Below are 12,362 nucleotides of genomic sequence, written 5' to 3'. Positions count from 1 at the left end.
CTCCCTGGCTGTGGGAGGGGAGCGGGGCCTAGTGGTTAGAGCAGGGGGGCCGGACTCCTGGGTTCTCTCCCTGGCTGTGGGAGGGGAGCGGGGTCTAGTGGTTAGAGCAGGGGGGCCGGACTCCTGGGTTCTCTCCCTGGCTGTGGGAGGGGAGCAGGGACTAGTGGTTAGAGCGGGGGCAGGGCCGGACTCCTGGGTTCTCTCCCTGGCTCTGGGAGGGGAGCGGGGCCTAGTGGTTAGAGCGGGGGAGGGGCCGGACTCCTGGGTTCTCTCCCTGGCTGTGGGAGGGGAGCGAGGCCCAGTGGTAGGAGCGGGGGCGGGGCCGGACTCCTGGGTTCTCTCCCTGGCTGTGGGAGGGGAGCGAGGCCCAGTGGTAGGAGCGGGGGCGGGGCCGGACTCCTGGGTTCTCTCCCTGGCTGTGGGAGGGGAGCGAGGCCCAGTGGTAGGAGCGGGGGCGGGGCAGGCCGGACTCCTGAGTTCTCTCCCGGGCTCCTGCTGTTGTTGTTTGTGGCCAACGCAGCAGCCTCGGCCGGGGCGGGGCGGGGAAGGCGGGTCTCGAACTGCCCGTGGCTCGTGGGGGTGCGGAAGGCGCGAGGCCGGCAGCGCCGCAGGCCCTTTCAGGCGGAGGAGCCCGACGCTGCGGTCACGTGACGAGACAGCACGTTTCCAATATGGCGGCAGCGCAGCGTCTCGTCGTCACTTCCGGGTGAGCGTGGTAACGAGCCGGCAGTGACGTGCGCCTGCTCGCGGGGGGGGGGCGGCGAGGATGGCGGCGGTGAAGGTGAAGCAGGACATGCCCCCCCCGGGGGGCTACGGGCCCATCGACTACAAGCGGCACCTGCCCCGCCGGGGGCTCTCGGGTCAGTGCGGGGGGTGGAGCCCCCCTTCCCCCCGGGGCTGTTACCGCCCCTCCCCCCCAGTCTCCCTCCCCTTCCCCCCCCCGGGGCTGTTACCGCCCCTCCCCCCGCAGTCTCCCTCCCCTTCCCCCCGGGGCTGTTACCGCCCCTCCCCCCCAGTCTCCCTCCCCTTCCCCCCCCGGGGCTGTTACCGCCCCTCCCCCCGCAGTCTCCCTCCCCTTCCCCCCCGGGGCTGTTACCGCCCCTCCCCCCCAGTCTCCCTCCCCTTCCCCCCCCGGGGCTGTTACCGCCCCTCCCCCCCAGTCTCCCTCCCCTTCCCCCCCCGGGGCTGTTACCGCCCCTCCCCCCGCAGTCTCCCTCCCCTTCCCCCCCCCGGGGCTGTTACCGCCCCTCCCCCCGCAGTCTCCCTCCCCTTCCCCCCCCGGGGCTGTTACCGCCCCTCCCCCGCAGTCTCCCTCCCCTTCCCCCCCCGGGGCTGTTACCGCCCCTCCCCCGCAGTCTCCCTCCCCTTCCCCCCCCGGGGCTGTTACCGCCCCTCCCCCGCAGTCTCCCTCCCCTTCCCCCCCCCGGGGCTGTTACCGCCCCTCCCCCCGCAGTCTCCCTCCCCTTCCTCCCCCGGGGCTGTTACCGCCCCTCCCCCCGCAGTCTCCCTCCCCTTCCCCCCCCTGGGGCTGTTACCGCCCCTCCCCCCGCAGTCTCCCTCTCCTTCTCCCCCCCCGGGGCTGTTACCGCCTCTCCCCCCAATCTCCATCCCCCTCATCCTTCCCGGGCTGTTACCCGCCCCTCCCCCCGTAGTCTGCCTCTCCTTCCCCCCCCCCCGGGGCTGTTACCGCCTCTCCCCCCAATCTCCATCCCCCTCATCCTTCCCGGGCTGTTACCGCCCCTCCCCTCCATTTCCCCCCCCCCGGGGGTGTTACCGCCCCTCACCCCCAATCTCCATCCCCTGGAGCTGTTACTGCACCTCTCCCAGTCTCCCTCCACTTCCAGGCTCTTACTGTCTTGCTCCTCTCCCGCCCCATGTCGACCCCCCCGGGCTGTTACTGCCCTTGCCCCCATCGTCATGCCCGCCCCCCCCCCCCGTTTCGAGGCAGTTACCACAACTTTTTATGAGGTACTGCCATTTGAGGGGCTCTGCTTGCAGGGGGTGAGAGGCTTAAGGGAAGCTCTGACCCAGGACAGCCCAGTGAATTTCCCTCTTTCTTCTGGTAGGTTATAGCTTGTTTGCCATTGGCATTGGCAGCCTGCTCCTGGGTTACTACAACCTGGTCAAGTGGAACAGAGAGAGAAGGTAAATGTCTGTTGGGCATCTTTGTGTTCTTCCCCCGTATGCTATACAATGTGGCCTGACTGGAGAAAGGGGCGAGCATCCGCAGGCTGACTGGTCTCCTGTCTTTGTGTAGTGTGAGGATGTATTGCAGAAGGCTGGGAATTCTGGCTGATGTGTGTGTGACAACTGAGTGGCGTGGTAGTCTAGTGTTCTTAGTACAGGCGTTTTTGAAATGAAGATACAGAAATGGTCCTTTGGATTCTCAGATAAGAAATCCACTCTTCAAACCTTATCTTTGGTACCAGGCGCCTGCAAATTGAGGATCTGGAAACCCGTATCGCTTTGTTTCCCCTTCTGCAAGCAGAGTCTGATCGAAGGTAAGTTCATCCCCACCCTGAAGCTGATCATTTAGATTCAGGGTACCCGACTCTACATGCCACCACATTTACCTGCCTTGCTCAGCCTTTGCTTTGGGGAGGGCCTTGTGGTGACTAACAGTCTTCCCTAAGGAGGGGTAATATTTTGCACTTGCTGGGCCCTTGTCATGGTTGCTGTACCACTGTCATACCCCTACTAGCTATTGTATAAAGACCCAGGTATACCTTAATATCTTGAACAGCGGTTTACTGTGCTGTTGCTGATGTCCCGGTATTTGTAGGGGCTGCAGGCTCCATCCCCCTGCATAGGGCAATGCTGTCCTTTTTTTGCACCCAGAGAACCATGCAGGACTAGCTCTGCCTCACACTGCATGATGGGACTGGAGCTTCTGATTTGATGAGCTGTGAGGGAAGCTTCCGTCCCAGAGGACTCAGCAGATGAATGTAAGGGGATGGCCTAGCTTCTTGTCCCCCTTCCATAACCTGACCCTAACTACTGGCCGTGAATGGCATGTGTTTGAGGGGATTGGGGTAGCAGCGAGTGAGCAGGCTGACGGGACCTGACTGGAAATGCCAAAGCTGGTGCATAACATGAGCTCGTTAATTTTGCTTATATGTTGTATCCATTCCCCCACACCAGCAATGTTCTGTTTTGTCTCTTATACTGGAAGCTCTTCAGGGCAGAGCCCAGTCTGTGTAAGGCCCATATCATTCTGGATGCAGACTGAAGACCTGTGCCAGCTGGTACCCTGGTGGGTCCCTGCATGTGAATCCTTTGGAGCCCTGCAAGGTTCCTTCCTGCATTGAAGGAACCCCTGTTAACAGAGACAAGGCACCACTTCATCTCTCCAAAGGGTGTTGACAGGTCCATTGCTTTGCAAGGCCTGAAAGTACTGCAGACCGCATGTGGAAACCGCTTCAGGAGCAAAATCTTTGACCACAAAAACAGTATCTCTTTGTAGCTTGAGGCCTGCTGTGCCAGGATTCTGTGCCTTATGAAAGGTGAACCTGGTTGTTGTCATCTGTAGAGAAGTTGGTTAAGGCTCCCCCAGGTACCTGTGCTAATTTCACTGGGTGTTTGTGGGTACTTCAAACAGAATAGTATACTGTTTAAAACGTGGCCCATGGCAACCTGATCGCCTCTGAAACAAACTTAGGGCTAGCAGGGTCAGTAAAGATCCTCTAGTCTGACTTCTGCATGGTGCAGGGAAGAGACTGCCACCCAATGACTTCTGATCCAGACACAGGCTTTTCTTTCTGCTTAAGGACACTGCGGCTCTTACGGGAGAATCTCGAGGAGGAGGCCAAAATCATGAAAGATGTTCCTGGGTGGAAGGTTTGTGCCTTGCAATGCTAGTAGCAAAGGGCAAGGGGGAGTAACATACAGTTTGGGATAGAGGGTGGGGTGGGAGGAAAGTTGGTGGAAGTTACTGACACCAGATCATTAGTGTTTTTGGCAATAGTGCATGAGGAGGTGACTTGTAATGAGTATCCCAAAGGTCACTTATAACCAGTGGTAGAAATTAATAATTCAAGAGGCTGGTTCAGTCTACCTTTTGGTTTTCTCAGCAGGCTCAGATAATGCGATTATGAAGGAAGGCATTAATGCCAGGTGGCCGCCTAAGGAGAGGGTATGAATGAGAGCATGCACAGCTGATACTAAGCAGGGTGGGACCAACACTTTATTCTAGTCATGCTGGGTTGCATTCGAGCCCTGATACATAGGACAGGAGTGAATGTGATTAGAGGAAAAATAGTGTTCTGTGCTGGGAGAGACTGGCATGTTCTGTGAGCCTACAGGGGAAATCAAGGGCTTCTCGATTGCGGTATGTTAATGCCCCGAGGGGATGTTTGCAGAACATGCAGGGTCTCAGCCTTGCAATGGTCACTGCTGTTTGAGACACCTGCTAAAGTTTCATCTGGGGAGCTCAAACTGAAGTCCTATTTATCCCGGGAGCAGCTACAGTGCAGTCAGCAGCAGGGAATTTTTCTTCAAGTGTGTGTCCCTATGAGTGCTCCACGGTAGGATGCATGTGCACCCATGCGCTCTCCACCAGAGAACGCAGAGCAGTGTCTTTGGGCCGCACCTGGGCAGAGCAGCGCCTCATGCCTCCAAACAACAGTATATAAGAAGGCACAGGGCCGCTGCCACTCAGTTCCCTTGCAACTGCCTGTGGCTCGAGATGGAGCCATTGCATGTCTGCTAATTCTCAGCTTCCCACATTTCTTAACCTAGCTATTCTCTTAGTTTATCCGTTGCTTTGTTTAGTTATTTTATTTCTTTTTAGTCTTAACACTGCCTGTTTTTGGTCTAGTACCTCTCTGGGTTATGCGGAAGACGCCAGGTTTTAAGCCCTGCCAGGCAGCTTTTCCCCAAAGTGATGGCCATTTGAGCTGCCTCCGCTGCCTCAGAGATGTCCCATCAAAGTGGAAGGTCTGCATGGGATTTAAAGGCATGTCTTGAAAGGATAGAGGCTAAACTGAAACTCCTCCTAATGAAGCGCTCACTAGCTCCAGTGAGATCTGCTTCACCAGCCTGTACATTGGCCTCAATATCTCAGGCTGCTCCCGTGGCTGTTGGCAGCTTCAGCAGCACCTTTTAAGAAGAAACCAGGGAAACTAGGAAGAGGAGTAGGTCACCCTATAAATCCCACTCTAAGGAGTCCTCACATTGCTCGAGGGGTACAGCTGAGGCTCCATCTGGTGCCAGCTCTGAGACACCAGTACTGCACAGGAAGCAGCCTGTGGAGAATAGCCAGCACAGGGAGCCATCTACCTTGTACCAACTGACACCTCTTGGCATCAAGATGCGCACAGGGCTCTTATTCACGCTCCGGTACCATTGATTTTCCTGCACCAGAGCTCTGAAGTCAGAGAAGTTCGTCAACAAGCCTCTCCATTACTGGGCTCACCACCTCAGCATTGGCGTTCCCCCGTACAGCTCAGACTCCTGCAACTGCAATCCTCCTGGACTGAACTGCAGTCAGACCTCCAATCTTCAGTACTGGCACCTATGTCTGATGTACCAACCAGAAAGACCCCAATACCTACAAGTAGCACATCACTCGCAAGCACTTTAGGATCCTCCTCCCCCCCACCACCCTCTCAGTATCTTCTTTTCCTTCAGCACTGGGAAGCAACCGAGAACAGGAGGACCCATAGATGGAGGAAAACTCCTCCCCAACAGCAAAGTCCTCTTCAACCCCAGGTAAGGCAGTATTTCTCCCCAACCCTGTCTCCTCAGGGGTCGATCAATTCTAGAATCTATTTGGCACTAGCCCTGTTTCAGTCTCTGGGCCTTCTTATCAATCAGAAGAAGTCTACATTGAGCCCAGTTCAAAGAATAGACTTAAGCAGAGCTGCTCTAGGCATGCTGTCTCCTGAAAGAGAGATTCTCCACTCTGTCCTGTCTAATCTTGGTGATACAACACAGCCTGCAAAGAACTGCAAGAAACCAAGTACAATTCTTGGGCCACATGTTGGCCTCCACCTTTGGACCTCGGATTCCTTCAGATGAAGTTACGGTCTGCATTTGCCCTCAGTGCATCACAGTACCTCAAAAAGTTCTGGACTCTCTCAGGTGGTGGAAGAACCCACTGAAGTGTGGAAACCCCATTCTCACATACCTCCCGCCCTCAAAGATCCTCACAACAGACACTTCTCTTTAGGGATGTAGGGTTCACCTCCAAGGGGATCCAGCCCTGGACAAGTAGTTTGCACAAGAGGTCATGCTTCACATCAACATTCTGGAGCCAATAGCAGTTTGATATGCTTGTCAAAACTTCTTTCACATTACACCACACAGGGCCACTCAGTCAGGATAAATCAGGACAACAGGACAGCAGTGTATTCTAACAACTGACTGGGTGGAGCAAGATCACAGTCCTTGTGCGCAGAGTCGCTAAAGCTGTGGAACTGGTACATTTCCCATCAGACCAATGAGATTTTTGTCTGCAGCTGTATTCCAGTAACCTGAAAGGCTCCCTGAGCAGGAACTTCCATCAGGACCACAAATGGGAGCTCAACGATTCTGTCATCCATAGCATCTGCCAGACCTGGGGTATTCCAGAAACAGACCTCTGCCAGACCAGACAATGCAATGTCATCTTTTCTGCTCCAAGGAAGGCTATAGCTACAACTCATTGGGAGATACCCTGATAACACTGTGACCTTGATAACACTGTATGCTTGTCCACCTCTAACTCTAATTCTCAAAACCCTAATCAAACCACATCCGAGCTAGAATTATCCTCCTAGTGCCACACCGGCCAAGGCAATTTTTGGTACTTGAACCTCCTCCACCTCTCAGTGGCAATGCCTTTCTGACTTCACATCAGGAAGGATCACAGAACTCTGGGACCCTGATCCCTCCCGACTTCTCCCTAAACCTGAGAACGTAGTCCCTGGGTGGTTCTCGAGTCAGGAGCTAACCTGTGCGAATAAGGTTCAGTTGGTTCTCCTATCTAGAGCAGGAAATCTAGTACCCCCAAAACGTACCTTCAGAAGTGGGAACGTTTTCATTTCTGGTATTCTCTTCACTCTTCTCAAACCTCAGAGGTTCCACTCTCCAAGATCCTAGGCTACCTGTTGGATTTAAAGAGACTGGGTCTATCATTGAGCTCACTCATAGTGCTGTCACAGCCTTCCATGAACCCACTGAGGGCTCCTCAGTTTTTCCCCACCGCTCTATGGGGCCAGATTCCTCAAGAGCTTAGATAACTTGTTTCCCCTTGTAGGAAACCTGGCTCCACACTAGGACCTTCATTTGGTTCTCAGAGCCCAGAAGAAACCCCCCATTGAACCAATGACCACCTGTTCTCTCCTCCCACTGCCCCTCAAGACTTGGTTCCTCATTGTCATTATGTCAGCTAGATGAATGGGAGAGCTTGGAGCCCTCAAGGCAGACCCGCCATTTACTTCCTTCCCTAGAGATATGGCTACACTGCATCCCCATCCTTGCTTCTTTCTGAAGATCTCTTTAGAAAGCCACTTTAATGAAGAGATCCGCCTACCAGTATTCTACCCAAAGCCTCATGCCTCCAGAGAGGAGACTAGCCTACGTGTGCTAGATGCCAGAAGGGTCCTTGCCTTCTATCTTGACAGGACTAAGACTTTCCGGCCCTCTTCTAGGCTATTTGTATCATTTTCAGAGAGGATGAAGGCGCAACATATTTCTACCCAAAGACTGTCAAAATGGGTTCTGGGTCGCATTTTAACTTATGAATCTGCTAGGGTGCATGCAGTCCCCTCCTAGAGTGACAGCACATCCCAGCAGAGCTCCGTCCACAACTGTAGCTCTACTGAAAGCGTTCCCGTAACAGAAATCTGTAGGACTCCACCTTGGTCTTCCCTCATATCTTTGCCAAGCAGTATGCCATCTCACCAGCTTCCAGGGATGATGCAGTCCTCTGAAGCATCTTGGATTTGCCTCCGCATTGAGTTACTGCTTGGGAGTCTCCTCCAGTGGAGCCCCCAGAGGGACATATACTCCAAGAAGGAGAGTTTACCTATCTTGTGGTAACTTGAGTTCTTTGAGGTGTTTTATGGGTGCTGCACCTCCTGTCCCCCCTTCCCCTCTGCAGTGGAGGCTCTGCTTTGTGCTCAAGATGAAACTGAGTGGCAGCAAGTCCGTGCCTCTTCATGTGCCCTCATTTGGAAACTCGAGGTGCTACTGCACAGACACGGGCCCCCGGATGCTGCTCTGCATTGTCTAGGTGAGGGCACAGGGCTGCAGGGATCCTGCTGTGGAGTACTGGTAGGAGCTGCAGTAACCAGCTCTTTCTCTCTAGGTGGGGGAGTCTGTATTCCACACTGACCGCTGGGTTCCTCCGACATCAGATGAGCTGTATTACCTCAGGCCTATGAGTGAGCTGGACAACGAGAAGTTTGGCTTGCAGTGGTATGTCTGAAGCTTGGCCAGGACTCTCCCCAGCCCGCTGGTTCCTCCAATTATTGCACTGGTAGCATTATCTATGTCAGATGCAATGCTCAAAGGCCATGTGTTCCAAGTGTGTGACATTAAACAGTCTGGTGGAAATGTGTGTGTGCATTTATTTCCTAAACAGCTGTCTGCACTTCTTCCTGGGCTCTTCATCCTTGGCACGAAGCCTCCTGCTTTAACAGGCTGTCCTGGTGCCACGCTCCCAGCTCTGTCCAGACCCATTAGCTACCTTTGCCTTCAATTATGTATCTCTTGGGGAGAGGAGATGTGGAGAAAGGATGATGGGTGTGTGTTTAAGCCACTGGGCTGGGACTCGGGAGAGCTGGATTCATTTTCCCAGTGACCCTGTGGCTAGCTCCTAAATCTGCCCCCTAATCTGTCCTTATGTTCCCTGTCTGCCTCCCCATCCAGAATGTACAGATAATTCTTCCTTTTCCAGGCTGGCCTATTTAGAATGCAGTATCTTTGGGGCCATGGTCTCTCACTAAGGGTCTGGGCAGCAGTCAACATATTGGGGTCCCATCCCCCCGCAGTCAAGGCCTCCTGATCTTGCTTATTAAGAGAGCGAATGTGAGAATTGACACATGCCCACACACACACCCCTCCCTAGCCATGGGGATCCCAGGGCTTGTTTCAATAGCTCAGTCTTCCCAGCTCCTAGAGGGGAGAAGGTCACATTTCTAGTGTCAGAAAGGATCGGTCAAATCCCAAGTTATGTTCATTTCTTCCGTATGCTTTAAAAACCCAGCACGTGTCTGTCCTAAGGCTCAGTGCGACCAATCGTAGCCGCTTTACTGGAGGGGGAAATGAAAATGGCTGTGCTACTGGAAATCTCTCTCTGCCACTTTAAGGGGCAATTTTATTTAGCAGGAATAATCTCGACAGATGTCCATGCAGGCCCCAAAATGAGCAATTCTCTTTGTAGCTGATGCCAAGAACCCTTGTCTATGGGACTGGGGTGTAGCTTTTGTGATGGGTCTGGATCCTGCTGGCAGGTTGGAGAGGAGCTGACTCTATTTCTTTGAATTAAGCAATTCTTCCATTGCCCCATGGCACCTTCTCTTAAGGGGTTTTAGAAGCTTTTTGAAAGCAACTTTAAAAAGCGGATAAGGGAAGACTTTCACACACTGGCGCTAGACTGTGCAACTCACTGCTACAAGCTGGAAACCAAGAGATTAGCGTTGATTGGACATTAATTTGGGATCTTTTTATCCCAATAGCTACAGCTTTGGAAGAGCTGGAAACCCTCCTGCTGTGGGACATGAGCCCCAATCTCTAGTGGGGATCAGGAAGAGCTTTTCCTTGGGGGTAGATTAGCCCTGCAGGGTGCCTAGCACTTTCCTCTGAAGTTGCCGGTGCTGATGGATAGGGGGCAGGATGGACCCTGCACTAGAAATTCCTACATTTAGAGATACACAGGCATTGCTTCTACCATGTCTGGCGAGGAACAGGGCAGAGCAGCATTACCCAAGAGTCTGAGACAGGAAATGGGGAGGGGATCTTTGCAGCAGGACTGCAGGCAGTCATTCCGGCTTTGCAGAGCTGGAGGAGGAGCTGGCTGTTGCTTCCCGGGTGCATTGTGCAAACAGGAGGCAAGGAATTGTGTTTGCGGGCTTGTCCCCTGAGCGTTCACTTACAGCCTTGCGCCACCAGAGGGAGACGAGCAGGGCCTGCCTTTTCTGTGCAGCAGGGCCAGATGTGGTCTGCCGAGCAGAAACTTGGCAGGTGTGCTCAGAGAATCAATAGGGCTCTAGCCAGAGCAGCACGCTGGCACAGGCTGGGCTTTAATTCTTAGAGAGTATTTCCTGGAGTCCCCCGTGCTCCTTCCCAACATGCTATAAAAACTCCATGGGGTTTGAAAATATTTACTGGAGCTCTGCTCCGAACAGCTCTGGCTGAATTGAAACCCTGGGTGCAAGGGTGCATCATAGGAGCAGCATTGGTTACTTAAACTGCAGATGCTTTCATCAGTCAGAAGGTCAGCTTGTGCCTTGATTTGGCCAGGATCCACTTGGCAAAGCACTATAAGACTTCTATCTAAGGAGTGGTTGCCTGCCCCTCCCCACACACACACACCCTCACAGCTGTGTGGTTGCTAAGCAATACAAGCTGGCAGCTAAGATGCTGTGAAATAGGAGCAAAGGGGAGACATGAATAGGCATTTTAGAAAATGGGAAAAAGCCAGTGTAGCACCAGGTGGACGTGGAGGGACTCATTAAACAGGATCTGACAGGCCCCTCTCACGTACCCAGGGTGATAGAGGGGAGCCTGGTATCCACCTTATTACACCTGTCAGTGTTCTTCACAACCCTGAGAAACGGATTAAAACCCCTTCCCTGGGGTGTTAAAGGGCAGGTGGCATTAAAAAACACAGAGGTATTTTAAATCTCCTTAGCTGTGTTACCACCATCACTTGCAATTATGGCACCAGGGAGGAATTTCCAGTGGTGTTTTCCTTGTTAACAATTCTGCTTTGGAGGTAAAACTTTAAAAAGTGTCTGGGTCACTTAGGCGTCCAGATCCTATTTTCAAACGTGTCAGTCTCTGCCTGTGCTGAAAAGTGTTTGCCAGGAGAGCCATCCTGGCTTACTAGAACTGCATTAAGCTATCCCAGGACATCCTCCTCTTGGGGGAGCTGCTCTTACCATGCCGAAGAGTTCTTTTTGCTTAACCCGGTTCCCCAGAACGTCATAATGGCACTCGGACTTCCTTCCCAGCGTAACTGCAGCTACACGAGGGCTTCCGCTGGCACAACTATGGTTACGGGGGGTGACTTTTTTACCCCCAACCCTAACCCACACAGCTATGCCAATAAGGGTATGTCTGCACTGGAGTTGGCGGCGTGATCTGCAGCGAGTGGAGACATGCCGGTGCTAGCTTTAATCTATCTAGTTCACTAAAAATAGCAGAGAGGACACAATGGTGTGGGGCTTCACTGTGGGCTGCACAATCCCACCTGACACACACACCCCTCCCCATCTGTGCAGCCCATGCTGCCTGTTCCTCACTGCTCTTTCGAGCGAGCGAGCTGGAGCATGGCTCTCAGGAGTACATATACATGAGCTGCCAATCACATGCCCGGCTTCAGTGTAGGCAGACTTAAAACAGTGACTTCAGTGAGACTTCAATCTGAGTGCCTAAGTCGCTTCTGAATATGTTGGTCCTTGTCTGTTGATTCGTTGGTTTCCCTTTCTGGCTCTCCCACCCTAGCACCTGCTCTGGTGCTTGGGCTATAACTGCTGCAGGGCAAATTCTGTATCTAAACTGCATGTCCTTAGTAGTTTCCTGTGTTGGTTGCAGATATGAGAGGGACAAGGTGGGGAAGGTGGTCTATTTACCGGACCAACTTCTGTTGGGGAAAGAGACAAGCTTTTGAGCTCCACAGAGGTCTTCAGGTCCAGGTGCTTGCTGTAAGCTTGAAAGCTTGTCTCTTTCACCAGCAGAAGCTGATCTAATAAAAGATATTCCCTCTCCCACCGTGTCCCTTTTAGTTGACATTCAAGAAAAAAAAATCCCACCAATTTCATAGAATCATAGAATATCAGGGTTGGAAGGGACCCCAGAAGGTCATCTAGTCCAGCCCCCTGCTCGAAGCAGGACCAATTCCCAGTTAAATCATCCCAGCCAGGGCTTTGTCAAGCCTGACCTTAAAAACCTCTAAGGAAGGAGATTCTACCACCTCCCTAGGTAACGCATTCCAGTGTTTCACCACCCTCATAGTGAAAAAGTTTTTCCTAATATCCAATCTAAACCTCTCCCATTGCAACTTGAGACCATTACTCCTTGTTCTGTCATCTGCTACCATTGAGAACAGTCTAGAGCCATCCTCTTTGGAACCCCCTTTCAGGTAGTTGAAAGCAGCTATCAAATCCCCCCTCATTCTTCTCTTCTGCAGGCTAAACAATCCCAGCTCCCTCAGC

The 12,362-nt window shown here is 53.1% G+C and overlaps 1 protein-coding gene across 2 annotated transcripts in view; it reads left to right on the top strand.

Moving 5' to 3' along the window:
- The first annotated feature begins 706 nt into the window (after positions 1–706).
- Positions 707–12,362, top strand: part of LOC140903134 (NADH dehydrogenase [ubiquinone] 1 alpha subcomplex subunit 13) — a 57,174-nt gene continuing 45,518 nt past the window's right edge. Inside the window, exons 1-5 of one of the 2 annotated variants that reach the window (XM_073323971.2) lie at positions 726–860; positions 2,067–2,145; positions 2,430–2,501; positions 3,768–3,837; positions 8,291–8,538. In XM_073323971.2, coding sequence (XP_073180072.1) covers positions 767–860; positions 2,067–2,145; positions 2,430–2,501; positions 3,768–3,837; positions 8,291–8,410 — 435 coding nt within the window. In that variant the 5' untranslated portion in view covers positions 726–766 and the 3' untranslated portion in view covers positions 8,411–8,538. Of the gene's footprint in view, positions 861–2,066; positions 2,146–2,429; positions 2,502–3,767; positions 3,838–8,290; positions 8,539–12,362 lie in introns of those variants that run through there. The other variant, XM_073323968.2, reaches the window with a different exon arrangement.

Source organism: Lepidochelys kempii, chromosome 25 (genome assembly GCF_965140285.1).
Source record: "Lepidochelys kempii isolate rLepKem1 chromosome 25, rLepKem1.hap1, whole genome shotgun sequence".
Lineage (NCBI taxonomy): Eukaryota > Metazoa > Chordata > Testudines > Cheloniidae > Lepidochelys > Lepidochelys kempii.
Note: the sequence above shows the minus strand (reverse complement) of the source record. Positions and strands in the feature narration are given on the sequence as shown.